Here is a 27,495-nt window from a genome sequence, read left to right as displayed (position 1 = left end):
GTGCACATCTTTCCCATTAGGCCACCCTCATTGCAATACTTTACTACTTCAATGAGGATCCTAGTAGACTTGACGTCCCACTCCATCCTTTGTTGTTCTCCTGGGTTTACATTGTGAGGTTTGGTCTTCCTCGACTTTGGTCGTGGTGGTTGAACGGGATGGCTAGGTTGGGATGCCACAGGAGGGGGTTGAGGAAGAGATGAGGTGGCTGGGTGTGAAGGAATTGAAGACGTGCCGGAGCCCTGTCCAGGCTGGGGGGTGGGAATGGGTGCCTCGCTAGAGCTGCCTTGAAACTGGGTAGATGGGACAACATCAATGTCGGAGAGGGACATCTCCTGGGGAGTCTATGTTCAGGTCCACGCTTTGGCGAGAGTGCCCATAAGATGGCATGGAAGGCAAAGTGTGGGGCTGCACATAAGATGGCGCAGCAGGCATGGGGTGGACGCTGAAGGGTGCATGGCTAAAAAGTGGTACTGGAGGAATGTGAGAGGGGTCATGGCTGAACTCAGGCACTGGAGGAAAGTGAGAGGTGGTCACTGTAACGGCTTGAGAAGGGCGAATGCCGGAGAAGGTGAAGGGGAATTGGTGAGCCATGAGAAGCTGCACCATACATAATTCAGAAGAAGTCATAAAAATGTACAAATAACTGATAAATTCATTCATACCAATTAAAAAGTAGGGAGTGATGACATACATATTTGCTTTTTATGTCTTGTAACAGTATTTTGTAAGTGGAAATTTTATGCCTTTTATCCGAAACAAAGAAAAAGAGGCCATTCCAATGGAAAGTACTAACACTTAATTCAGTATGCATGAGGGCCAAAACATGATTACAAATGATAAAGAGAGTAACCAACGTTGGTGGAAAGAAATATGATTCAATAAAATGCTTTATTACATTGAAGCACAACAAATGATAAGTGAGCTAAAAATGTTGCAATTGCTATAAAAAGTAGCAAGAAAAGATTGAGAATTGGACTAAACGCTCTCTCCTTTCAATCGATTAAGTTCCCAATCGATTCAATTGATCCAAAGAGGGGTGGTCTTCTTCCCAGTCTCCCAGCTTTCCTTCCTGTCTGCCATAAACTACGTCTTTGCCCAGGTACTTCCTCTTTTTCTCTCTCTGAGTATTTCGTTGTCTCCTGCCCTCTCCCTCTTTGTTTCTGTAACGTTTCCTCTTGTGGGTGACAGCCTGCGCTTCAGCTTCCTTGTTTCTAGGACTTCTAACATTCCGAACTTCCCTTTGGGTTGGAATTCCTGCCCTGGCCGGTCGTTTGAAGGAAGCTCGTTTTTCTTTATAGTATATCTTTTGAAAGAATTACATTTCGATTCCTGTAAATTTTTATTTGCTTTCTGTTCGTAGTCTGAACAGCGCTCTGCGATGTAAGAAGAGTGAACCTGTTAGCTAATGAATAATAAGCATGTTCAAATTCAGCGCTATGCATAGTGCACGGGGCGATACACGATTTCGAACATTACAGGTTGAATCATCTGAGAGTCTGAAGACTGACACTATGGGTTGCGACAAGCCGAATTTACTAAATCTCTTCAGCAGTACGCAATGCCGGGACGTTGGAAAGCAGTTGGAAAGGGCTTTGACAACGCAGAGATGAAACGACACATACCTGGAGAATATTGAAGCGAGCTTGGGGGGAGCCTGAGGGGGAGGGATCCTACTCCTTTGCTCTGCGGCAGATCATGAAAAAGTCACGCTGAAAGAGAATTGATCCTTTTTTCTTAAACACTTCATCCATGATAGCACCTTCAACAGAGCAGGGTGGGTAGTTTGTCTATTGTAGGTTGCACGGTACAATCGCATTTTGGTGAATGTATTGAAGACAATAGGCACCATTTATGAACCTTTTTATGTCAAACCAGACCAATGTAGACAGATAGAGTTCACTAGAGAATGCAGACGTTTAGGTCCTCTCTTATGTGTGAAGTTTAACGCGTACTTTCGGCTGGGCAAATGGGCATGCGGACTAATGATTGCACTTGCTAAATCTTCGGTTTCATTGATTTATTCTATCAGGACTGTATTGTTTCCAAGATTAGTCATACGTGCGGCTGTTTGTAACATCTTCAATTGATTGCTTGATTGCTTGATGTTGTCTATGGTTTGTGTTATGCCCTAACAAATGGTATCGTGGGTGTGTTTGATTTGAAATCCAAGACACGGCCATATTGAGAATGCAGAGAGAGAGAGAGAGAGAGAGAGAGAGAGAGAGAGACGTATTATCGTCTTCGGATGGTCTCATGGGCCTCTGAGACAAAGTACAATCAAAGGGTAACTCATATAAGCCACTGTGGGCTGAAGCAAAGGGCTCACTAAGGCCCTTGTTGAGTGCGATGCTGAAAAAATAGTACACAGAATACATAGCTAAATGCCATGGTGGCTCTCTTGTGAGCTACGGAAATGCCTTGTGTCTATTTCTGTCGAGTCGTCTCTTGTTGTAGTAGGGGGCGTAGTCTCCATAATCTTTGTATCCGGTGGGCCATATCAAGAGTGCCTCCTTGGCTCGGATGGTCCCTCTGAGTAGAGCTGGGATGGGTTGGACCTTCATGGTGCATGTTTTGGTCAACCTTTGCATCGTGTGTGGTCTCTGTATCCTTGGTCCCCCTCTTGGTATTGTCTCTTCCCCCTAATCCATATTGTCCTCATGTTGGCTCTCTTCACTATGTCATGGGACTGACTCGAAAGCTTAATAGTCTGTGACACGTCGTTGCGTACGGTTTCTCCTGTGGCACAGTCACCTCTTGCGTCTGATCTGATGCAATAGAGTCTCTTTGTGTCGCATGTGTTAGAGTATGAAAGTGCAGAAGCCTGCAACAGACAAAGAGAGAGCATCAACATAGAGTGAGGCAATAGTAACTGTACATACAGCAGGATAGATAATCAGCACAGAGTGAGGCAATAGTAATTGTATAGCACAAGATAGTATCAGTTTTCGGACATTAAGGTGTCTTTACCCACGGGTCATCGTCAGAGAAGGCGTGTGTGCAAGAGAGAGAGGGTTGCTTGTGGCCCTAATCAGTTGAAATTTGGTAAGAGTGTGGAGCTATGGATCAGATGAGTTCAAAGATTTTGGAACAATGAGTTCGAGTTCATCATATAGGGTTCCTATAATTGATGAGTCCACCCTAAGGACATTGGGCGTGGTGTGTTCCACAATTGATTTTACTCTTACACTTGAGGACGACTCTTTCATGGTTCAAGTTGGTACTTCTTCGAGGACCCAGGATATCTGGAGCTATCTCCTCGGACACTCCCACAGTGCTGGAGTCCATGGTGGAGTCTTCATTAGCTTGTTTCTTCGGATTATTTGTACACCATGAGCTGTAGAGAGGGTGTTAGAGTTTAGCATCTCATGTGTACAATTAGTGAGTGAGGGCTTCTATGTGGGTGTGCCCTCCCCTTCAAGATAGGTATCATAGAGACGTAACCTCGGTCTTGCAGTCCCTCGCCAAATGCCCTCTTTTGCCACACTTGTAGCACTTGCTTCTGTTCTTCTTGGCCTTGTGTGAGATGTAACGGACCTCGAGTGACCCCAATTTGCCCTGGGACAATAAAACTGAATCCTTCTCCAGCAATAGGGAGCATAGGTCATCAAAATCCAACTAGTTCAACGTGACCTGACTTCGTAATGCTTGGGAGACCATATCATATGCTGGTGGAAGCTTGGTGAGAATCAATGCTGCTAACTAAAGGGATGTCAAAGCAGCTCCCATAGACAAAAGATGGTTGTGGAGGACCTGGGCTGCATTGTACTATCACTGGGGAACTCCAGATTGTAAAGCTGACCCTGAAGAGTGACAATTCTCATCGCTGTCCCTCGCATAAAGATCCTCTAGTTTGGACCAGACGTCATAGGCACTGTCGAGGGTTTGCACTACTGGAGAAACCTCCGATGTGGTGGTGCGTAGCAATACTGAGTGTGCCTTTGAGTCTCGATCCTCTCAGTCCGCAAGCTCCTCAGGAAATCCATCCTCCTGATCCTTGGTCCAATTCTTTGGGTTCATAGGATTGGTAGGTTTACCACGAACCTCTTGTGGGCATGATGCAATTTGGGTCATCGTTGACCGACTTACCAAAGTGGCTCGATTCATATCTACAAGAGAGACTATCACAGCCACCCAGCTTGCTCACTTGTTTCTTGAGAAGCTGTTTAGTCTTTATGGCTTACTGGCTCAAATAGTCAGTGACAGAGATGCCAAGTTTACTGGGCATTCTGGCAGGCTGTATTCAAGAAGTTGAACACTCAGCTCAGCATGAGTTCGGCTGATCATGCAAAATCTAATGGACAGACTGAGCGGGTTTATTAGACTTTGGAAGACATGCTGCGAGCTTATGTTTTCCTAAGGCAGTCTAATTGGGAAGACTTCCTTCCTTGGCTAGAATTTGCTTACAATAATGCTAAGCATTCAGCAACCCGAAACAGTCCATTCATGTTGATGTCTGGATATCAGCTTAGAGCCCCTGGGTAGTTGGCTTACAGAATGTCAAGGTGGGCTCTGCTGCTGATTGGTTGCAAGTTGCAACAGCAGCAAGATATGTTGCAATTACCCAAGGAAAGCATAAGAAGTGCTCAAGATAGAGCACAGTTTTATGCTAATCAGAAGTGGACACCTCGAGTTTTCTCAGAAGGTCAGCAGGTTTACTGGAGAATCCCAAAAGATTATGAGGGGATGTACACTGGCCCTGTGTACAAGGGATCTCATCACTATTCTGGCTTTTTGATTCTTGAAAAGATCAATGATGTGGCTTACAAATTGCAATTACTTGACGGAGTTCGGGTACATCCCCCTGTCTTTGAGGATGAACTCGTAAGATTAGAAGATCTATCCACGTACGTACCCCATGAACCAGAACGCCTTCTGGATTTTAGGGAACGACAGCTTAGGAGCATGATTGTTCCAGAGCTCAAGGTTAGGTGGAAAGGTCGATCAGATGAGGATAGCACTTGGAAAGTGTTGACTCTCTTCAACGCCAATTCCCAGAATTTATGTCTTAGCCCTTATCTATTTAAGGGGGGGAGAATGTTATGTTCACGCATGGACATAACTAGGCTGAGGTCAGGATAACCCATGGTTGTGAATTTCTAGCTTAGGGGTTCTTTCAAGGCCCTATTTATAGCCCTACCGTAGGCTGGTTGGCCAGCCAACCGGCTGGTTGGCCCAGTCAGTGAGAACCAACCTGCTGGTCGGCCATTTCAAGGGGGCAGTGAGCCCCTCTATAAAGCCCTCCTCTCCCCTCAGTTTTGCATCAGCCACTGAAGCCGAAAGGAAGCAGCGGGGAGTAGGAGCTCGGTAATATTAGCCTATAGAGAGTTCTCAGTTTGCCGAGCCCTTCGCTGGTTGTCCCAGCCCTTTGCTGGTTCTTGCAAAAATTTGCTCTTAGTGAATCAGATGGACAAGCACAAGATGTCGTTACTGTTCGAAGATCAGCATGTCACTGTCAGATCCAAGGAGATTGGACAAGCGGTGGCTCAAGGAGTCGCGGAGGATGGGTTATACCGGCTTGATGCCTTAATAATACATAGGGATCATGGACGCTTGAAGTTGTGGCATGAGAGATGCAGACATGTCAACTATGGCACTCTGACAGAGATGCAGAAGTCACACATGGTGGATGGACTTTCATCGATTGCAGAGTCTGCAGAGCGGCAAGCAACACCGGGAGAGATTCCCATAGGAGGCCACATCAAGGGCCAAGAGATCGTTGGAGTGGGTTCATTCAGACATATGTAGGCCCATGTCAATGAAGTCATTCGGAGGTTCACGTTATTCTCTCCTATTCATTGATGATTTTAGTTGTATGACTTGGGTTTACTGCTTGGCCAAGAAATCTCAAGCTTTCGAGAAGTCTAAAGAATGGAAGGCCTAGGTAGAAAAGGAGGTAGGGAAGGATGTCAAAGCTTTTCGCACTGATCAGGGGAGAGGGGGGAACGGAAGCACTCAACAGTCACGGAGATAGGTTTGCTCATGTTGAGAGGGAAGAACTTCTCGAAAGATTATTGCGGTGAAGTCGTGAACATTGACGTTCACATCCTCAACAGTACCAAGACCAAGGCCGTTGAAGACATGACTCCCTATGAAGCGTAATATGCTAAGAAATTGACCATTTCTCATTTTAGGATTTTCGGCTCTAATGCTTTCGTACATGTGTACAAGGACGAAAGGACAAAGTTCGATTCCAAGAGGAGGAGGTGTATCTTTGTTGGATATAGTGAAGAATCCAAGGCATACCGCCTCTTCGATCCAGTGAAGTGAGAGATACTCATCAGTAGGGACGTGATCTTTGAGGAGACGGAGCCCAGGCTAGAAGAGGAAATCTAGGAAGTTCCCATTGTACTCCCACCCAAGTTAACCATTAAAGAAGTGGAGAAGACTGAAGAGTCCAAGGATAGAGGCAGAGCTGGACGCACCAAAGCTACCTCCGAAGACAACTTCCTTTAAAAAAGAGCTACCAACGTGGAATTTGAGAACCTTGCAAGACTCTTCGGTTATAGGCATCTCGAGACGAGTTTTAGTTTTGGAGGTCTTAGCACAATATGTCTAATCCCTCTGCAAACTTCGTCGTGGTGGCTCAGTTCGATGAGCCTCTATCCTTTGAGGAAGAAAATGATATTATAGAGTGGCAGGCTGCCATGAAGGCAGAGACGGGTGCTATATTGAAGAATGACTTCTGGGACTTGGTGGACAAACCCTACAAGTGGAAGTTAATTGGTACCAAGTGGGTGTATAAACTCAAGTTCAAGTCTGATAGTATCTTGGATAAGCTCAAGTTCAAGCAGCCATCGGGCTTTCAGGTTCCAGGTTCTGCTTCCAAGGTTGCAGATTAAACAAGGCATTGAACTGGCTGAAACAGGCCCCGAGACTGGTACAAGCAGATCGATGATTCTTCTCCAAGATTGGGTTGGCTTGAAGTCCTTCAGATGCCAATCTTTATCTCTTTTCAGAGGGGGGAAGAGATTGGTATTGATCCTGTACGTTGATGATTTGATACCTCTTGGAGACCGCAGGAAAAAGATCTCTCTCGTCAAAAAGCTTTTGATGGAGGAGTTTGAAATGACAGATCTAGGATCTCTCCATTATTTTCTTGGGATTGAGGTCAAGCAAAGGGCAGCATATTCATCTTGCAAGAGAAATATTGTCTGGAGTTACTCATACGGTTCCAGATGGAGGACAGCAAGGTGGCAGTGACCCCCATGGAGGTTGGGCTGAAACTGAGAATACATGATTCATCTCCGCTGGTGGATGCTAGCAAGTATTGGAGGATGTGGGAAGCGTGCTCTACCTAACCAACAGTAGGCCAGATATCTCCTATGCTATAGGGCTGCTCTGTTAGTTTTCTGCCCGCTGACCTAGGGGAAATCATTGGAGGGCAGGTTTACGGGTGCTGAGGTAGTTGAAGGGTATACATGCACCTATGGCATCACATATACCACGGAGGTGGAGTTGGGTGGTTTCTGTGATTCGGTAGGTGATGCGGATACCAGGCGATCGACCACAGGCTATTGTTTTGTGCTTGCATCAAGGGCCATCAACAGAGGCCAATCTTTCTCTCTTTTTCCGAGGGGTGGAAGAGGCTGGCATTGATCCTGTACGTGGATGATTTGATACCTACAGGAGCCTACAGGAAAAATATCTCTATTGTCAAAAAGCTTCTGATGGAGGAGTTTGAAATGACAGATCTAGGATCTCTCCATTATTTTCTTGGGATTGAGGTCAAGCAGAGTAAGGGCAGCATATTTGTCTTGCAAGAGAAATATTGTAAGGAGTTACTCAAGCGGTTGCAGATGGAGGACAACAAGGCGGCAGTGACTCCCATGGAGGTTGGGCTGAAACTGAGTATACATGATTCATCTCAGCTGGTGGATGCTAGCAAGTATCGGAGGATGTGGGCAGCCTAGGCCAGATATCTCCTATGCTATAGGGCTGCTCTGTCAGTATTCTGCCCAACCTAGGGAAAATCATTGGAGGGCCAGGTTCTCGGGTGCTGAGGGTACATACGCCTATGGCATCACATATACCACAGTGGGTGGTTTCTGTGATTCTGATTGGGCAGGTGATGCGGATACCAGGCGATCGACCATGGGCTATTGTTTTGTGTTGTATTAGGGGGCATCTCATGGCTTAGCAAGGAACAACCCTCAGTTGCCCTTTCATCTATAGAGGCGGAGTATAGAGCTGCGTGCACATGAGACATTGTGGTTCAAATGGATTTTGGAGGATATGGACGTGCTTTAGGAGGCGGCAACGGTGGTCATGTGTGACAACCAGAGTTGCATTGCTGTCGTGAAGAACTCTGTGTTCCATGCACGGACAAAGCACATTGAGGTCCATTACTGCTTTGTTCAAGAGCTCATCATCGACGACATCATCGAGCTTATGTATTGTCCGACCACCGACCTCTCGGATGTATTTACGAAGGCGCTTCCACGGGAGCATTACACGTCCTTCAAGGCCCACAGTTGTGTCATTGAGAGGGGGTGTTAGAAGTCAATGTCCCCACTTGTGAGCTCCCCTATGAGTTCGACATGGGGGCATTGGACTGTGAGGGGGATGGTATTTTGGGGGGGCTGTAGGTACTGTCAGATGCGCAGCAGATTGGGCTGTCGGATGTGCAGCAGCAGAAACAAGAAAATAGGCCAGGTGAGGCCCTATTTATAGGCCTACCCCCTAGGCTGGTTGGCCCAGCCAACCATGGGTTGGTCGGCCCAGTGAAGGAGAACCGATGTGCTGGTCAGCCATTTCAAGGGGGCAGCCAGCCCCTATATAAAGCCCCCCTCTCCCCTCAGTTTTGCATCAGCCACTGAAGCCTACAGGAGGCAGCGCGGAGCAGGAGTTCAGCAAGATTAGCCTACAGAGAGTTCTCAGTTTGCCCAGCTCTTTGCTGGTTGTTTTGCGCTCATTTCTGAGCTTGTTTTGTCCACTGTGGAATACAAATGAGTCTCTTTCTATTTCTGTCTTGTATACGCTGTCTATTCTATACTGTTTGAGTGAGGTCTTTATCAGTGAGCTGCATCATTGAGTTTGAGAGATGGAGCTGATCCTATTCCGCAGAGGGTGTGAGTATTGAGTCTTTCCTCCATTTCCAAAATAGAGATATTTTTAGGTTTGTCTAGACTTGAAAGGAGATTCATCAAACTATGTGTTAAAGATAGCTGTTTTGATGACGGATCAGCTTAAGGCGAAGGGAAGTACCTTCTTATGCAATGAACCTCAAATATAAATTTAAAAAAAGTCAAAAGTAGTATGACTGCAACTCCTATCTTACATGTAGTGGATCCCAATCAACCGTTCACGGTTGAAACAAATGCTAGTGAATTTGTTGTTGGGGCGGTGCTTTTACAAAAGTGTCGGCCAGTAGCTTTTGCTAGGAAGAAGCTAGACCATGCTCAATAGAATTAGTTGGCATATGAGAAGGAAATGTATATATGCGAATGCTTTAAAGAAATGAAGGCACTATTTATATGGTGCTAAATTTGAGATTTTTTTTAATCAATAAAGTTTCAAATGGATTTGCAACCAGTCAGAGCTTAAAGAAAGAAAAGCTAGGTGGGCTGTATTAATGCAAGAATTTGATATTCAATTGACATATTGGTTTAATGTATGGGTAATGGAGTTTTACTCAATTCCAAAATGATTTCCTATAGTCTCTAAAAGGAAAAATGTGAGTTTGATCCTCAGTTTTTTGAAATATGAAAAACTATGAGGAGGGATCCAACAAGTTGGAGAGCTTTCATTTAGGAGTCACATGGTAATAGTGACAAACCACAGGTTGGTGATAAAGGACTCTAGTGGATAAAATCTAGTAATGAAGATGGCTACCTGCTCTACAAAGGTAGAGTATGTGTACCGGCTAATTAGGCACCAAATTCTTTTTGAGTGTCATGATAGTCACGAATGCAAGACAATTACGGATTCAGAAGACATATGCACTTTTGAAAAGATAATTCTTTTGGTCTAGAATAGATAAGGACGCCCAAGATTATGTGTTAAAATGCTAAAAATGCCAGGTCAATAAAGCTGAACGTCATAAGGTAATGTTTGCTACATCCTCTGGAGAAATGGAAAAGTATCTCTTTGGATTTTACTGTTAGATTACTTAGGACACAGAGGTGGCATGACTTTGTGCGTGTTCTGGCAGATCGGCTTAATTTTTGTAAACTAGTGAAAAAGTTAAAACTCCTGAAGTAGCAAAGCTGTTTGTGGAGTGTATAGGAGGTTGGAAACTACTTTGATTATGAGCATTGCGGACCATCCACAAAGTGATTGTAATTGAAAGGTTCAATCAAGTCATTGAGGATATACATCGAGCATATGTAAGTAAAAGGCGAACGAATTGGGAACAATATTTACCCATATTAGAATTTGCATATAATAGTGCTAAACATGCAACAATAGGTGTACGTCCAATCATGATGATGTATTGATTTCAACCTAGAGTCCCAATTGTGGTGGGACTCGAAAAAGAGAAGATTCAAGCAGCCAAAGTCTTTCTTGAAGATATGAATGAAATGCTTAAGTTAGCGGAGGACATCATTAAAAGGGCTCAAGTAGAGCAAGAAGTTGTGCAAACCCCTTAAGAAATCCTAAAGACGGGTAAAGTCCAAAGTTGTCTCCTAGGTATTAAGGATCATTATTAATATAAGAGAAGTGGGAAACTTGCTTTAAAATTAGCCTTACCTGAAGGATGTAGAGTACATCTAGTTTTTCATATAAGTAGGCTGAAAAGAAAATTAGGAGATGATGATGATCTCATTGGAAATGAATATCCTAGTTGAACTCATTGAAACCTGAGTCTTTACCATATGAACCAGGAAGAATTTTAGACAAGAAAAAAGAACAAGACATTGAAGAATGTCTTGTTAAGTGGAAGGATAGGAGTGTAGAGAATTCAACATGGAAAAGGGTAAGCAATTTCTAGAGAAGGTTTCCTCATTTTTGTTTTTGAGGATGTAAACCGTCCTTAATGGGAAGGGAATGTAGATCGTGGAAGCCTATGGTTTGGTTGAGGGGAGTGGGAAACCAGGAGGGCTTGACAATGTCTATTGTTTTAATAGATATAATCATTTGATGTTGATGCGTCATAATGTGTAAAAGAGTTATGGACTAGAGTTAACCTCTACGCCTAGGCATAAATTATGGGTTCCATATAAAAGTCTCTAAAGGAGACTAAAGGTAAAATGGTGAATGTAACACTAAAGACACATGGCACGTGAGGAATGTCCCTAATGGAATATATATATATATGTGTGTGTGTGTGTGTACACACACACACACACACACACACATATATGTATATGTATGTATGTATGTATGTATAATCAAGCTTTTGTCTTGGTGGATCTAGTGACAGACCCACCTAACGCCATTCGAGTCCTAGATGTTGATGGAGCGGAAATGATTCAACAGGAACATTCCCAACTCTGCTTTTTGTGTGGCATGGGTGGACACTTCATCAAACACTGTCCGGCCGAGAAAAGAAAATACAGAGGTACCAAGACCCCCCCCCCCCCCCCGCCCCCGCAAAAAGTGAATTAGCTTCTCATTTGCTCCATATAAATGAAATTGGATCACTATAGTTGGAAAAGTATAACAGAGGTATATGATGTTGCAATGGTGATCGAATAAAATGTGTTTCGATTTGAAGAATGCACCCCTAACATTTCAGAGCTAGATCCAAAGATTGTTTGCTCCATAAGTTTTGACCATTCAAGAGGGTATTCCTTATGAGGGACGATTCTTGAGGAGCTCTAAAAAGGAGGTTTTCAGATGGAAACCTCGCGAGCAAAGAGGCTGATGTTTTCATGGTAGACTAGAATCCGTGGCTGGAAGGAATGGAAAAGGACAGCCCTCATATCTGTGAATTGTAATAGGGATGGCAAGGGGGGAGGGGGTGGGGTTGGCTAGCAGGCTGATACAAGAGAGGGAGGAGCTCAACAGAGCAAGAGAGGTGGTCCAGCTCCACCATTCGCATGTTTGAACACACTTCTGAGTAGTATGAGATGAGAAGCACAGATCAATGAAAGAAAGTACAGGACATTAAGAATTTTGAGGACCAAGTGGTATTGAAGCATAACTGGTTATGGTCTGAATTTAATTATAACTGGTTGCTGAAGCCTCTTCTAGAACTGAGGGAAGCATGTCTTCTAGAACTGAGGGAAGCATGCCCAGGAATGGAGGGCTGCTTCTCCTGTAAAGGCTGCTGGAAATTACTAAGGTGAAATGATGAATCTGCTTTTCTGTTCTGGATCCAGGGTTGCTGCACTGGGTTTGCTATGGAGTAACTGCTGGGTGCCTTATGCTAGTAAGTTCACAGCGCCTGGATCAGCCTTTAATCAGGCTGGGTAGCTCTTCTTCACTAGGTCTGCATGACACATCCCAGCACTCCTGAAACCCCTGATCTGCAAAACAAACACACACACCACGTGAGAACTGAGCAGGCTGCTCACCACTTAACCATGACATCTACGGGATGTGATCCCGAATCAGGAGATGTCCCCTCCGAGCCACGAGCTGAGCTACTAGCACGAACTCCCAATCAGATCCAAACCAGCCTGGTGTCCCATACCACCAGGTGGCGCTGTGAAGCCCTGGATCTGCCACTGGGCCTTGGGCTACGCTAAGATGCAGGCGCGTGTCCGCGACTCAATCCAGGAACAGACCTAGCACCTGGGAACGAATCTTGCTCCCAACTGCACACTGAGAACTGAACCCCCTGGGCCCCTTTTATAGACTCGGGCCCCGAGCGCCAAAAATAGCAAAGACCTATAAATAGTTCGTACCCTTGCCACTCAACCCGAGAATCAAGCCTGCCTAGCTCTAAGCCTCCCCAGGCTAACCTGAGCTAGTCCTGTGTACCTAGTACACGTCAGATACCAATCCGTGCACATGACATACTCCCCCTCCTCTAAGAACTCACTCCTGAGTTCGCTAAAAAACCCGAAAATGTTCTTTGGAGGTTTTGCTCTCCCATGTTGCATCCTCCTCAACACGATCCTTCCACTTGATCTTGTATTCCGTGATAGATCGATTACGAATCTGTCTGTCACGAAATTCAAGAATACACTCAGGTTCGTGAGGAATAAAAGTCAAATCCGTAACTTCTATTATCTCGTGAGGAGAAACAAGTTGATCATCTGCACCCAAGACTTCTTTCAGTCTACTGACATGAAAGACTGGATGTACTTTAACATCAGGAGGCAATTCTAGTCGATATGCAACTGGTCCAATTCTTTTAATGACCTTGAATGGGCCACAGTATCTGGGAGATAATTTCGGAACCAAACCAGTACTTAGACTCTTGGATTCCTTAGGAATTCGCAAATATACCATCGTTCCTTCAGAGAACTCTCGAGGTGAACGATGTCTATCAGCATAAAATCTGTCCCGATCTTGGGCACTTCTAATTGATTCCTTGGCAAACTGCAACATTTCCTGCATATCTAGCAAGAAGTTCTTAGCAGCATCATTTTGAATCCCTTTTAACCCAACCATAACTGGTGACTTAGGTTGAAACCCGTACATAAGCATAAAAGGACTGTAACCAGTACTAGAATGCTTTGCACTGTTGTAAGCAAATTCTATCATAGGTAGATAATCTTCCCATGAAGACTGTCTCTTAGATACATATGCCCGAAGCATGTCTTCAACCAACTGGTTAACCTTCTCTGTACTGCCATTAGATTGTGCATGATCCGAGGAACTCATACTTAGAGTAGTTTCTAACTTCTTAAAAACAAGTGTCCAAAAGTTACTTGTAAACTTTGAGTCCCTGTCACTGACTATGTCAGATGACAAACCATACAGCTTAAACAAGTGGTCCACAAACTCGTGAGCCAGCTGAACAGCTGAAATAGTTGTTCTAGTAGGTAAGAACCTAGCCATTTTTGTCAAACGGTCGACTATGATCCAAATGGAGTCATGACCCTTGCGCGTTCGAGGCAAACCAGTAATAAAATCCATGGAAATACTTTCCCATTTATTACCTGGAATCTGTAATGGCTGTAATAAGCCCGCGCTTCTAAGGCGTTCTGCCTTAGTAACCTGACAAACCCAGCAACCTACTACATAGTTCTCAATAAATGCACGCATCTTAGGCCAATAAAAGGTATGCTTCACAAGAGACAGAGTCCTATGTATACCCGGATGTCCAGCACTAGGAGCATCATGACACTCCCAGAGAATCTTGGATTTAAGGTCCAAAACATCTGGCACACAAATCTTTTCATTCCGGAACAGCAAGCCGTTCCTAATCATCCACTGACCTCCCGCCGCCTGTACCATAGGTGGCACAATCCCTGAGTCCTGGTCAACCATGGAGCTCCCATCCTGGACTCTCTGCCAATAAGAACTGAAATGACTATCAGTTGCGTATAGCCCTCTCAAGGATTGAAATAGGTCTGAGGATATTTCCGTAAATGACAGAGCATTTACAAACTTAACTCGACTTAAGGCATCTGCCACACTATTCAATGAACCCTTACGATAACTTTTCGAAATCAAAATCTTGCATTAATTCTGCCCATCTAGCTTTCCTTCCCCTCAATTCTGATCCATCACACACATACTTAATTGACTGATGATCAGTCAATACAAGGAACTTTGAACCATACAAGTAGTGTCTCCAAACCTTAAGAGCATACACTACAGCATAAAGTTCCTTTTCGAGTGTGGGCCAACGATATTGAGTGTCGTCTAGCTTCTTACTCTCGAAAGCTACAGGTCTGCCTTCTTGGAATAGTGCTGCCCCAATCGCATAATTACTCGCATCGGCCTCTAAAACATAAGGCCGAGTAGGGCAAGAACGGGTGCTTCCTTGATAGAAAACTTCAAGGTTTCAAAAGCCTTGTTCATTGCATCATTCCAAGAGATTGGCTGCGTAGACTTGCGTCCACGACCTTTCAATATGTTTGTCAAGGGTGCCGTGATATGTGAATAATCATGCACAGACTTCCGAAGAAATACCGTAAATCCTAGGAAAGAACGAAGTTGTTTCACAGTCTGAGGAATAGACCATTCTAAAACCTTCTGGATACGATCCAGATCAATGCTAATACCTTCAGAAGAAATCTTGTGTCCTAAGTAAATGATCTCCTTCATAAAGAAGTCACATTTACTCATCTTGGCATAGAGCTTATGCTGTCTTAGAATAACTAAGACAACCCGGAGGTGTCCTATGTGATCCTCAAGCGTTCGACTATATACCAAGATGTCATCTAAGAACACTACAACAAATTTGCCCAGAAAATCCCTGAACAAATCGTTCATCATTTGCTGAAAAGTAGCAGGAGCATTGGTCAAACCAAAAGGTAATACAAGAAACTCGTAATGACCATACCTAGTTCGGAATGCGGTCCTATCTATGTGTTTAGCATAGATACGGATTTGGTGATAACCCGTACGCAAATCAATCTTAGTGAAGTACTTCGCTCCGGCCAAACGGTCTATCAAATCATCGGAACGAGGTAGAGGGTATCGATTCTTAATTGTCACTTTATTTAATCGTTTATAATCTATACACATTCTCCAGGAAGAATCTTTCTTCTTTCTTAGGAGGACAGGTGCACCCCAAGGTGATTTACTTGGGCGTATATAGCCCATATTCAGGTAATCCTGAAGCTGTAAAGCTAACTCATCCTCCTCGACCTGGCTCATCCTATAAGGTGGTACACTGATAGGTTGAGCCCCTGGGACTAAGTCTATGCGATGATCTACTGCCCGTTCTGGAGGTAAACCTTCCGGCAGTTGAGCAGGGAATACATCCTTAAAACTATCTAACAACATTCTCAATTCACGGTGTTCAAACACACTTAAATCATTCTTGTTAATTACAGAAACAACAAATGAAGAAAGCGGAATCAAAACACACTGATAGACATCATAATGAGAATTGTTTAATATATTCCGAAGCTGCATCGCAGATACAATAGGCCCCTGAGAAGAGGGAATTTTATCACACTGAATACAAAATCGGGTGTCCTTATGTACAAAAGAAAGTGTATGCTCCGTCCATCCAATCTGAATATTGTGGGTTTTAAACCACTCTATTCCGATCAACAAGTCTACATGCTCCAGATGCATAACATAACATGTAAGAGCCCCTGTGTGTAGGCTTGAATCCGGATAGGAAGCGCTTCAACCTTGCGATCCCAAAACTGCTTCCCAGCTGGAAGCTGCACCTCATAGGTGTGGTCGCTAGGTACTGTGGACAGCCCCATCTTCTGCACAAATTTGTAATTAATAAAGTTGTGAGAGCTGCCCGGGTCAAAGAGAATGTGAACCTGCTGGTCCATAACTTCTCCATAAACTCGGAAAAGATCATGGGAACCAAACAACGAAGTATTGAAAGTACAATTACAAGAAAGTGGGCAGGTAATGACATTTACAGAAATACCTGTCATTGAGACTTGGTTCGCTCCCTTGGCTGTGGTACGTGGACCCGCCTGGAGCTTCGGTCCAAGCACTAACTTTTGGTTCTTGCGCTTTGGACACTCATTCTTGGTGTGGCCCCGCTCCTCGCAATAGAAGCAACGTCCTTCTTTCTTGAGCCTCAAAGTACGAAGGAAACGGGCTTTACCATTCTTAGCCTGAGTCAAGTTTTTCTTGGAGGCGTTGTCCGTAGACTTCATCTCCCCAGTACCAGTCGTATGCTGAAAGAACTTGCGTTTGTTCTTTCCACTCGTGTCGGAAACTGTAGTTGCTTTGGCACCGGCCATGGTATTATCATATATGCGCGCATAATTCATGGCCTCCTGCAACGTTGTGCATTTGTTGTTCTTTATCTGCAACTTGTATGAATCTTGCAAACCATCCACGAAGAAACCTAACAAGGTCACTGGATCCATCTTAGTGGCCCTGGTTTGCAGATCCCGAAATCTTTGAAGATAAACTTCAAAGGTCAAGTTTAACTTTGACATATCGAGGGCTTTAAGCTTGCCAACGATATCATAATCATCCTCCTTCTTCAGGAACTCCTTCTTGAAGACCCCTTCAAAATCTGTCCATGTATCGGGCTTAGGCTGGAGCTCCTTTCACCATAGCAACGCTTTACCTGACATGAAACCCGCTGCAAGTTGGATCTTCTTCTCATCTGGGTATGGGTGGAACTGAAAGTGTACCTGCCACTTGTGTAACCAAGTGTCAACTACCTCCGTTCGAGACTTTTGATCTCCTGGAAAAGGGTCCGGAGTTATATTCGGGCCTAGCACTGAGGCCATGGCATCCACATGCGTGAGTGCCTGCACAGTGCTAGCCAGAAGAGTGAGAGTCGCCTGAATCCCTTGGAGTTGCTGTGTCAACCCCGTTTGATTTGCATTAACCTGCTCGAATTTTCCATCCAGAGCAGTGGTGAATTCACTGAAGGCCTTTTTCGTAATCAGGTCATCATAAAGACCCTGATCCTCCTCTCCCACAGGAGTGTAATCCAAATCCTGCTCTCCCATGGTGAACTCGGGATTTGCTGAATCAGACATAACTGAAATCTGATTTGAATATAAACTGAGAGAAATAACTGACTGAACCGAAGCGAAAAAGGAGAATGGAGCAGAGGAAAACCGTCCCAAGAGATGTTGACGGAAGGAGATGCTGGAAACTGGCGAACCGGAAGCACACGAATCCCGAAATCTGGCTGAACCCGCTGTCGGATGCAGCGTACGGATTGCTGACGTGGCTGTACGGCTGCTGACACAGTCCGTACGGTGGCTGACTTAAGCCGTACGGCTGCTGTCGCAGGCCGTACAGTAGTTGACGGAGGCCGTACAGCAGCTGACGTGGCTGTACGGCGACTGGCGCAGTCACTGTACGGATGGCTGGCGATGCAGGTACGGCTGGCTGACGCAGGGCTGGCGCAGGTGTACGGCAGGCTGACGCAGGCACTGTACGGATGGCTGGCGCAGGGCTGGCACGCAACTCGATGGTGCAGCTAGGCGGTTTGCAAGGCTATGGCTGGGCTGGTACCCTGCCCCATCTATATAGGGAGCAGGGCAGCCTAATTAGGAAGCCCTGCTTCCAAAAAAGGCCGACCCTCCCAGCTTTGGAGGGGGTGCTTTTTTCGAAAAAAGCAACCCTCAACGCAGGCTGGCCGCACCCTGTTCTTGCGCATCTCGCCTCTCCCTGCCCTGGCCGAATTTCCGTACAGCCTTGGCGTCCCAAACTCCGCCTCCCCCGCAGCCCTTGTCAGGTCCTTCGCCTCTCTTTCCTTCTTCTCTGCTCTCACTACTACTTCCTACAGCCTTCTCTCTCAGCCCCCTTCAGGAATTTCGAAACTCTCCCTCCTTTCTTCTACCTTTTCCCTACATCCTGACCACCCCTGCAAACCCAGGAACCCAGCAGAAATCGCAGCAACAAATTTCGAATTTTAGGGCATACCTGGAGAAAGAATTCGTAAAAAATTCTCGCATCAGAAGTTCCTACCTCAGGAGTTGGCTCTGATACCAACTGACACATCCCAGCACTCCTGAAACCCGTGATCTGCAAAACAAACACACACACCACGTGAGAACTGAGCAGGCTGCTCACCACCCAACCATGACATCTATGGGATGTGATCCCGAATCAGGAGATGTCCCCTCCGAGCCACGAGCTGAGCTACTGGCACGAACTCCCAATCAGATCCAAACCAGCCTGGTGTCCCATACCACCAGGTGGCGCTGTGAAGCCCTGGATCTGCCACTGGGCCTTGGGCTACGCTAAGATGTAGGCGCGCGTCCGCGACTCAATCCAGGAACAGACCTAGCACCTGGGAACGAATCTTGCTCCCAACTGCACACTGAGAACTGAACCCCCTGGGCCCCTTTTATAGACTCGGGCCCCGAGCGCCAAAAATAGCGAAGACCTATAAATAGTTCGTACCCTTGCCACTCAACCCGAGAATCAAGCCTGCCTAGCTCTAAGCCTCCCCAGGCTAACCTGAGCTAGTCCTGTGTACCTAGTACACGTCAGATACCAATCCGTGCACATGACACTGCAGGCTGCTAGTGTCAAGTGATCTTTAACTGGGATGACCTTGTCTACGCAGTTGGTTATGTCCTTGAGCATGCTGTTGGAATAGTAGGGTCAATGCCCCATCTGTGAGGCCCCTTATGAGGACAAAGGGGCTTGACCCTCCATAGGAATGGTGTGGAACAGGTGTCATGTGGGCATATTTTGTAGATGCCACATTGAGACATATGATTGGTTTTGTGGGCAGCAGACTATAATCCTCTTTAGGGTTATTTTAGGGCAGCCACGTGGGCTAGCCAGACCAGCAACTAGGGCTGGCAGTGGCCCTGATTTAGTGCAGATATGCAGGCTGGCAGAAACCCTGCAGTGGGTGGATTGGCTGGAACTAGGTCTAGAAATAGGCACCAGCAGGCCCTTAATAGGGCAAACAGACAGCCTGTGGTCGAGAGTCTGTGGAAAGCAGGGTTAACTGAGGGGCTGGTCTGCTAGATCTGGCTGGCCAGATCTGGGTCCGCATAGGTTGCTAGGGGAGGGCCTTGTGTCCTATAAAAGGCCCCCTTGTACGGGCATGTGGCAGGTCATTCTATAGGGCCGTAGGCTATCAGGCAATGCAGGTCCAAGGCATTCCACAATACACTGTTTGAGAGCATCTGGGCATGCATAGGACAGTGAGCAGCAAGGGCTCCAATGAGCAGCTACTAAAGTCTGAAGGGCACACGGCTGGTCTGAGTGAAGCTCTGTGTCAGTAGGTGTAGCAAGCAATGTACAAAGTAGTACTGATTTTGGCTGTACCGGACAGCAAGTTGTGGCATACTGGTGGGCATGTTTTTGTACTTCATGTTCCCTATCAATGACTGAGTTTTGGCTGTACTACTGTGTCTGTCTTTCAGATCTGAAGAGTTCTTCTTTACCTGTGTGCTTGTGGGTATGGTATGCATATCTTTCACATTATATGATTGTGTGCAATTGGTCACTGGTGCTTGATGCAAGGTCATTGGTCTTCTACATGGTGTCTAGTCTAGAGACACATGCTTAGATGTGTGTTTTTCAATTCGTCTTTGGCCCTAACTAACTATAATCTTTGCTGCTATGGTTAGCCACAGCTTCTGAACTTTCTAACTCACCCTTAGCACTGGCTTTTACTTCTGATATTGGGCTTACAGCGTGGACAGTCCAGGCATGGTTAATGCCACAGCTACTGTATAGCTAGTCCTATGTTACTCACAATGCATGTTCACAAGAAACTCCGGCAATGATTTGTCAGTTTTGTTGTGTTAAAAGCTTGCCTGTTTCCATCAATAATGAGTAAATGACCTTTTTCTAGTCAATTGTGAAAATAATTTGGCTAGAACGTTGCTGGGGATGCAAGAGAGGTTAGAGAGAATCGGAATTGTGGTGGTAATTTTTTTCCTGGGGTTGACTGATAAGAATTAATGCAGGCAACAGCTAGCAGGAAATATTCAGAGAGGTAGTAATGTTGAGTTACAAGAGTTGAATGATGTGTATCTTGATGGAAATTTTATTGTCAGTGTGCCAGGTCAGTGCCATGGCAGATGAGGTAGTCGAGGCTGGAAGCAGACCTGCAGATTCCAAGGATTTGCAGCAGCAGAGTAAAGCTTTAGACTCTCTTACTGACCATGTGGAAGATCGGCAACTAGATTCCAATCGAGTTCAACAGGTATGTCATAGAGAATTTTTGGGAGGGCTATCTACACTGGGAAAAGAAAGGAAATAAGAAACATAAAAGCCAGAAATCCAGAAATTTTCTGATATGTAGTGTGTGGCAAAAGAGATTTAGAGTTGGGGCTCTTTGAAGTCAGGGATTTGGTCTAGAGTGGTAACTTTTTGACGAAAACCTATGCGAAATATACTTATGTAGAAACCCCCTGGCTCATTACGGCCTGTCTCACTCAGGACAGCATTATGGCTCCCTAAAACAAGACAGACTGCAGGAGAACCAAAGCTGCAAATCATCAAGTAAAGAGAATATTAGAGATCACAGCACACCAGAAATACACAAATAAATCTAGTGAGGGCAAGCATAGCTGAGATCACACAGTTCAAGTGTATATCCCAGGCTAGCATGGCCTTTTTCCATGTAGGACACAGTTGATATCATCTACCTGTGCTAGAACAACAGGAGGGACTGTAGAAGAACAGTTGCAAATAACGAGTTAGAGATAACACAAGGCTATACACAGGAAACCAATAGTTGTGTTGCTGGTCATTGCAGATTACTGCGGATGAGCTCTCACAATACCAGTGTGCTCTGGAATGCTGAGCTGCACACGTGTATGTCTGAGCTTGCAGGAGCCAACTTGATGCTGCGGGTCTTTAGAAACCCAGTATAGCTGCTTATGCTTGGGCACTGATCACAACATAAGCTTAGCTCTGCTTGCTAAGTATGTCTACCTTATGTTTTCCAAAAAAGTTTGTTAGCTTATTTTTCTTCTCTTTTATTTTCATTGTAAAAAAAAATAAAAATCTAAATTCGTATGATTGGACTTATTCTAGTCTTACAAAGTATATATAGAACTTTAGAAACAAAAAAATCTGACTTTGTACAAGTGGATATTAGAAAGGTTTATAGAAGACAATGATTTGTAGGTGATATGAAGAGTTAATGTAACTAATCTATGACTAATAGACTATATAGGTAGATGGTTATAGATACCATGATATTGTGAAAAGGAGAGTGAGAGCTGAAAGCAATAGTTGCAATAGAAGAGTGTAGTACAACTGAAGAGTGGGATAGGTTTTGTCTAAGTGACAAAACCTTATCCTTCACTAACCGTAGTTAGTGAACTAACTGTGGTTAGGGGGAAAAACCTCTAAAATGAGGGAAAAGTGCCCCTAACCTACTTATTACATTACATTGGTCACTGCTGAATTATAACAATAATTCTAACACCCCCGTGCAGTGCCAATGTCATGTAAAAGGAAATGATCAATCACACAAAAGGAGATAAGTTCAGGGCACTGCGAAATGCCTAAAACTTTTCACGTGGAAGTGCTTTGGTGAAAATGTCTGCAACATTGTCATATGTTGACACATAGATCATACTGATCTCTCTTGCATGCAACTTCTCTCTGACGTAGTGATAGTGAACCTCAATGTGCTTCGTGCGAGCATGAAACACAAGATTCGTTGCCACTGCAATAGCACTCTGACTATTAGTGAGAATTGGAGAAGGACCCTCCAATGAAAGATGAAGATCATCAAATAAACGACACAGCCAAACACATTCAACTGTCGCTATGAAAGCTGCCCTGTACTCAGCTTCACATGAGGAGGTAGCCACTGTAGACTGTTTCTTGCTTAACCAAGAAATACAAGCTTTGCCCAAAAAGAAACAATTGCCACTTGTGGACTGCCTAGTGTCATAGTCTCCAGCCCAATCTAAGTCACTGTAGGCATGCATCTGCAAGTCACCCCCCCTTGGGAAACATCAAGCCAAAAGACTTTGTACCTTGCAAGTAACGGAAGATGCGTTTTACAGCCTGCCAATGCATAGTCTTTGGGCTGTGCATATATCTGCTCATCTGAGAAACTGCAAACTGAATATCAGGTCTTGTATTGCAGAGATAAATGAGGCATCCAACAGCTTGACTGTAGAGTGTGACATCAATTGATTCACCTGCATCATGCATTGTAAGCTTCAGCCCCGGCTCCATGGGAGTAGCTATGGGCTTACAATCCTGCATGTTGAATCTGTCCAAGAGTTTCTGCACATTCTTGCTAGAGGTACTTTAGATAAATTATGAGATTTGGCACTGTTGACTAACTTGCAGATAATAGCTTAGAGAGCAATAGCAAGCAATTTCCAATTGTATGAATTTTTATAGATTTGGAGAAAAAAAATACATCCGGGATTGAGACATAACGATGCCACTTTTCTCTTGAGTGAACTGGATCCCCAAATAAAAGTGTAGCAGCCCCAAATCTGACATGTCAAAAGTGGTCTGCAATTCAGCTTTAAAATCTGCAATATTATCCTCATTTGACCCTGTGAGCAGTAAGTCATCTACGTAAAGAATGATGACTAAAATACCCCCCCCATCCTTCTTGATGTAGAGGGTGCTCTCAGTTGGACTATTGTGTAGCCCCTTGCTGGTCAGAAAGGCATGAATTTTGGCATACCATGCACGTCGGCTTGTTTCAGCCCGTACAAAGCTTTATTCAGCTTGCATACCTGAAGTGCATTTCCTGAGATTTCAAAGCCCGGAGGTTGTTTGACATAAACCTCTTCCAACAAGTCTCCATTAAGGAAAGTTGTTTTAATGTCCAACTGATGAACATTTCATTCAAAATTTGCAGCCATGGCTATAACTGACCGGATGGTTGTCATTCTGGATGTAGGAGCAAAAGTCTCCTCATAGTCTATGCCCTTTTTCTGAGCATATCCTTTTGCAACCAGCCTTGCCTTGTACCGATCAATGGACCCATGTGGCTTTCTTTTGACTTTGAAAACCCACCGTGTACCTATGGCATGTTTACCTGGTGGCAAATCGACAACTTCCCATGTCTGATTTTTTTGAATGGACTGCAATTCATCGTGCATGGCATTCATCCAATGCACATTATCGTGTGCTTCTTCAAATGTCTCAGGCTCCTCCTCATTAAGAAGAGTACCTGCATAAGCTGATTCATCAACTGAAAGAGCTTCCCCCCCATGCCTTACTGCACTACGAGTTCTGCCAGGTAATGGAGCATCAATTTTACTCTCCCTGAGAGTTTGTAACAGCCAATTTGGAACTGTTTTTGCTGCATGTATATCTGCAATTTCTTGCTGAACAACCTCTTCCATTGCTTGTGGAGGTGGTAAGACATCCTGTGGCTGAATCGGAGCATGTGGGGGTATCTGTAAATTGTGATTTGCATCAGATATATCAGCAAGGGAACCCAAGGCAATGGGTAGTAATCCCTCAAAGACATCATCGGAAGAAGTAGGCAAATCAAATTCAGCTGGAGTGTGAGCTGAATTTTCTGAAAATATAACATCTCTACTCACAATAATCTTGCGTGACAGGATTGTAGAGACGGTAGCCCTTGCTTTCTGCACTGTACCCAACAAAAATGCATTTGATTGCCTTATCAGACAACTTATGCCGAAACTGAACGGGCACATGAGCATATGCAAGGCATCCAAAAACACGAAAATGATCCACAGAAGGCTTTCTCCCTTGCCAAACTTCATAGGGAGTCTTGGTCTTCAATGCTTTTGTGGGAGCCCGATTCAAAACATAATTGGCACACATGAGACCTTCAAGCCAAAATTTGTGAGGCAATCTTTTGCTTTTTAGCATGCATCTATCCATCTCCATAAGAGTACGATTTTTTCTCTCCGCTTTGCTATTTTGCTGAGGGGTTAGCCTCACTATAAGCTGATGTGCAATGCCCTTGTCTTTAAAAAATGCATCAAAATTTGCAGACAAATACTCCCCTCCTCTATCTGTGCATAATGTCTGTATCTTGAGTCTTGATTCATTCTCAACCATGGCTGCAAAGTCAAAGTGTTTGAAAATCATAAACACTTCTGATTTGCGTTTCAGCCCATAAACCCAAGTGTAGTTGGAGTAGTCATCTATAAAAGTGACAAAGTAAAGATGACCACCCATGATGGAGTCCTCATGAGACCACAGACATCACTATGTATAAGCTGTAATTTTCGAACAGCTTTTACTGATCCATCCTTCTTGAAAGGAAATTTGTGCATTTTACCAAGAAACCCTTCACAGGCATGTGGAGGAGGTGTTTCAAGAGGAGGCAATGCATCAACCATAGCATGTTATCTTGCTCTTATATAGCCACCAGTCGTAGTCGGTTAGGCTCAATTGGGTGATCGACCCAGTCTGCCCAAAACGGTCGACTGGGGGTCGGTCTCGAAATAGGCCACCGACCATACGATAGAACCGGTGCGCAAAACAGAGCAACTAACCTACGGTCACTGTTCGGCCCAGAGCCATCCAGGATCATCTGAGGCTCCAAACGGGCCCCGCAACCCGAGAGTGAGCTGCCCCGAGAAATGCTCCGTCTACCCTCAGTGTGGTCAGTCAAGGGATGCCTTCCCGCACTTGCATGTAGCCTAAGTTGGCGGTGTGCCAACTCTATCTGAAGCCGTCCAGCCATCAGGCCACACATGGCTCCCATCTGGTCAAACTAGGACCTACCGGATAATCGAGCTACTCAAATGCTTTCTCCTCATATGGGGGGCTTACAAGTAGAGTTAGCTGGTTCCCGCGTAGTTACACGAGAGTGGAGCATTGATTTCTAACAATTCTGTGGTTTTGTATCTATTTTCTGCATCATAAGAAGGATACTTTGGTGCTATTGCTACTGGTTTATTTCTTGCGAGTTATTTTTCAATAACACTTCATAGACTGGTCGATCATCATATGAATCAACGTGCTCTTAACATAGTCTTTGCTATGTTTTATTATAGTCATTGTATGTGATGGATGATTGGAAACTAGCACATGTGGTCCACACACTAGAATTATGAGCGTCTTATATTTTTAAAGACTGTTTTCAGTTTGTTATCGGATTATCATCTACCTGACCATATGGCATGGATCAACATGCTGTACAAAACTGAGACACTTCGCACATCCACATGACTTCTATGGCTACGAGTATGTGTTTGAAAACCTTAGTGGAAGTTGTAGGTGATCCCTTGGTGACTTAGACAGAGAGACATGCAGAGCGGGATCATATAGCTAGTGAGTTCATGGATGTGGTCTCTATAATGACTCTGCGATATTTCTTAATTGTTTAGGATTATGTCTTAGTCACTCATGTGTGCACTTTAATTGGGGCTCTTGGAGGTCTACTTTTAGTTGAAATTTGGGATGAAAGTAGGTTCTTTAGTGAAGGTTATGAGGTTTAGAAGGTCAGCGATAGTTAGTGTTGTGGACCTCTTTTTAATCAATGAAATGTATCGGTAGCTTAAGCGTTAACTAAACCTATAATGACAGTCCACCTACGAGCTGCCAAGCTGAATGATGGCTTGCTTTTACTAATGGACCAGTTTGCAGTAATGGTTTGCATCAATTTATCATGCATTTTAAGCAGAATGATAAAAGTTGTTCTGTTGTACTCTTGTAGGCAATGGCATCTATTGCAGCAGATGCGGTTGCGGACAGAAATGCACAACGGTTGAGGTGAATTGTTTAATTTGTTGTTTAGTTTGCCATTTTAGAGCTGGAAGTTGAAGGCTATTTGAATAAAATTGATAAATGAGGGAGGTATCCCTCTGTCAGCTTCTTTTATACATATTTGGAAGGGCATTTTCTGAATGATTCACTGTATATGCTGCTCCATGTTAACATTTCCCACCTTTTTTTTACATAGAGAGAAGGAACTAGCATCTGTTAAGATCAATCCCGCAGATGTGGAAGTCATTGCCAATGAACTTGAGGTATGTCCTTGGTTCTCGCTACATAGCTGCTGCTTTTATCAATGCTTTAGAATGTAATCCTTTGCTTCAGGACTTTTGAGAAAATTGTTTTACTTCCAGCTTGACAAAAAGGTGGCAGAGCGCACATTACGAGAGCACAAGGGTAATGCTGTGGCTGCTATACAGTTCTTATTGCAGTAGAAGTATCAAGCTAAATTTTGGCTGCAGGAATACTTACAGAATCTTCACAAAGAGGTGATGACTTTGAAAAACCATAATGCAGAAGTTTGCTGGCTTCAGCTATGACATTGAGGACTATAAAAAGGAAACTTCAAGTCAGAAGCCCATTAAGGGAAAAGAATATGGGAACAATAATTCTGCATGTGCCAGTTAAAACTATAAGGAGCTTAATAAAGAATTGCATTTAGCGTAGTTTTCCAATTTTTGCCCTTTTAAAAATCCAAGCGCTTGGAGCAATGCGTGTGGTACCCTAGTCTGAGGAATACATCATTTTTAGACATTTGCAGAACAATGCAGTTTGAGAATACAATCTCTGTAGAAGCTGAAACAAAAGTATTGGTACTTCATGGGACAGAATCTTGGCTAATAGAAAAAGGAAAAGCTGAGATTGGAGACTGTGAAGAGTTGATCATTATATCAACTTGAAAAATTTAGAGATGTGAAAGGGGTTTCAAAAAATATAAGCCACCTGGCCTTCATTTTCTCATCAAAGTTGTTCATTGTTGGGCCATACATTTATAAACATGCAAAAAGCTTGTCATGTTTAGAATCCGAACTGTTTTCACATGGACTTGTGCTACCTCACTCTTCCTCTCAACGTGCCCTTTCTATTTCCCACAATCAATAAAGTAATGATAATAATTGTTTTCTTTTGTCTTAAATGTATTTGTTCATCTTTGCTCCCTTGTGATAGCAGCAGCAGTTTGTTTCTTTTTTATTTTCTTCTTCTTTACTTTTTTTTTTTTTTTTGGTTATGTTGGGTTGTGACGGAGATTCAATTCTCTCTCTCTCTCTCTCTCTTTCTGCATTTCCTATTCTAGTTTTTTGCTTTGTTCTTGCCTTTTTGCTATCAAAATCTTTGTTGTTTGGTTGTAATTTCAAAGCTTAGTAAGCACTAAGCTCTATG

The 27,495-nt window shown here is 44.2% G+C and overlaps 1 protein-coding gene across 2 annotated transcripts; it reads left to right on the top strand.

Moving 5' to 3' along the window:
* The first annotated feature begins 892 nt into the window (after nucleotides 1–892).
* On the top strand, nucleotides 893–27,089 carry LOC147882539 (DNA-binding enhancer protein-like protein). 2 transcript variants are annotated; one of them, XM_087400829.1, is made up of 6 exons: nucleotides 893–1,102; nucleotides 1,192–1,247; nucleotides 20,481–20,629; nucleotides 26,057–26,112; nucleotides 26,303–26,369; nucleotides 26,469–27,089. In XM_087400829.1, the coding sequence occupies exons 3-6, from the start codon at nucleotides 20,498–20,500 to the stop codon at nucleotides 26,547–26,549; spliced, it is 336 nt and encodes a 111-aa protein (XP_087256955.1). In that variant the 5' UTR covers nucleotides 893–1,102; nucleotides 1,192–1,247; nucleotides 20,481–20,497; the 3' UTR covers nucleotides 26,550–27,089. The 2 variants fall into 2 exon arrangements, with proteins under 2 accessions (XP_087256955.1, XP_087256954.1); XM_087400828.1 differs by lacking the exon at nucleotides 1,192–1,247 and having other exon boundaries at nucleotides 899–1,102; nucleotides 26,469–27,087.
* Nucleotides 27,090–27,495: the final 406 nt, after the last annotated feature.

This window comes from Dipteris shenzhenensis, chromosome 29, assembly GCF_047967505.1.
Source record: "Dipteris shenzhenensis isolate YYH24624 ecotype China chromosome 29, Dip_SZ_1.0, whole genome shotgun sequence".
Classification (NCBI taxonomy): domain Eukaryota; kingdom Viridiplantae; phylum Streptophyta; class Polypodiopsida; order Gleicheniales; family Dipteridaceae; genus Dipteris; species Dipteris shenzhenensis.
The sequence above is the reverse complement of the archived record's forward strand: the minus strand, read 5'-3'. Positions and strand labels throughout refer to the sequence as shown.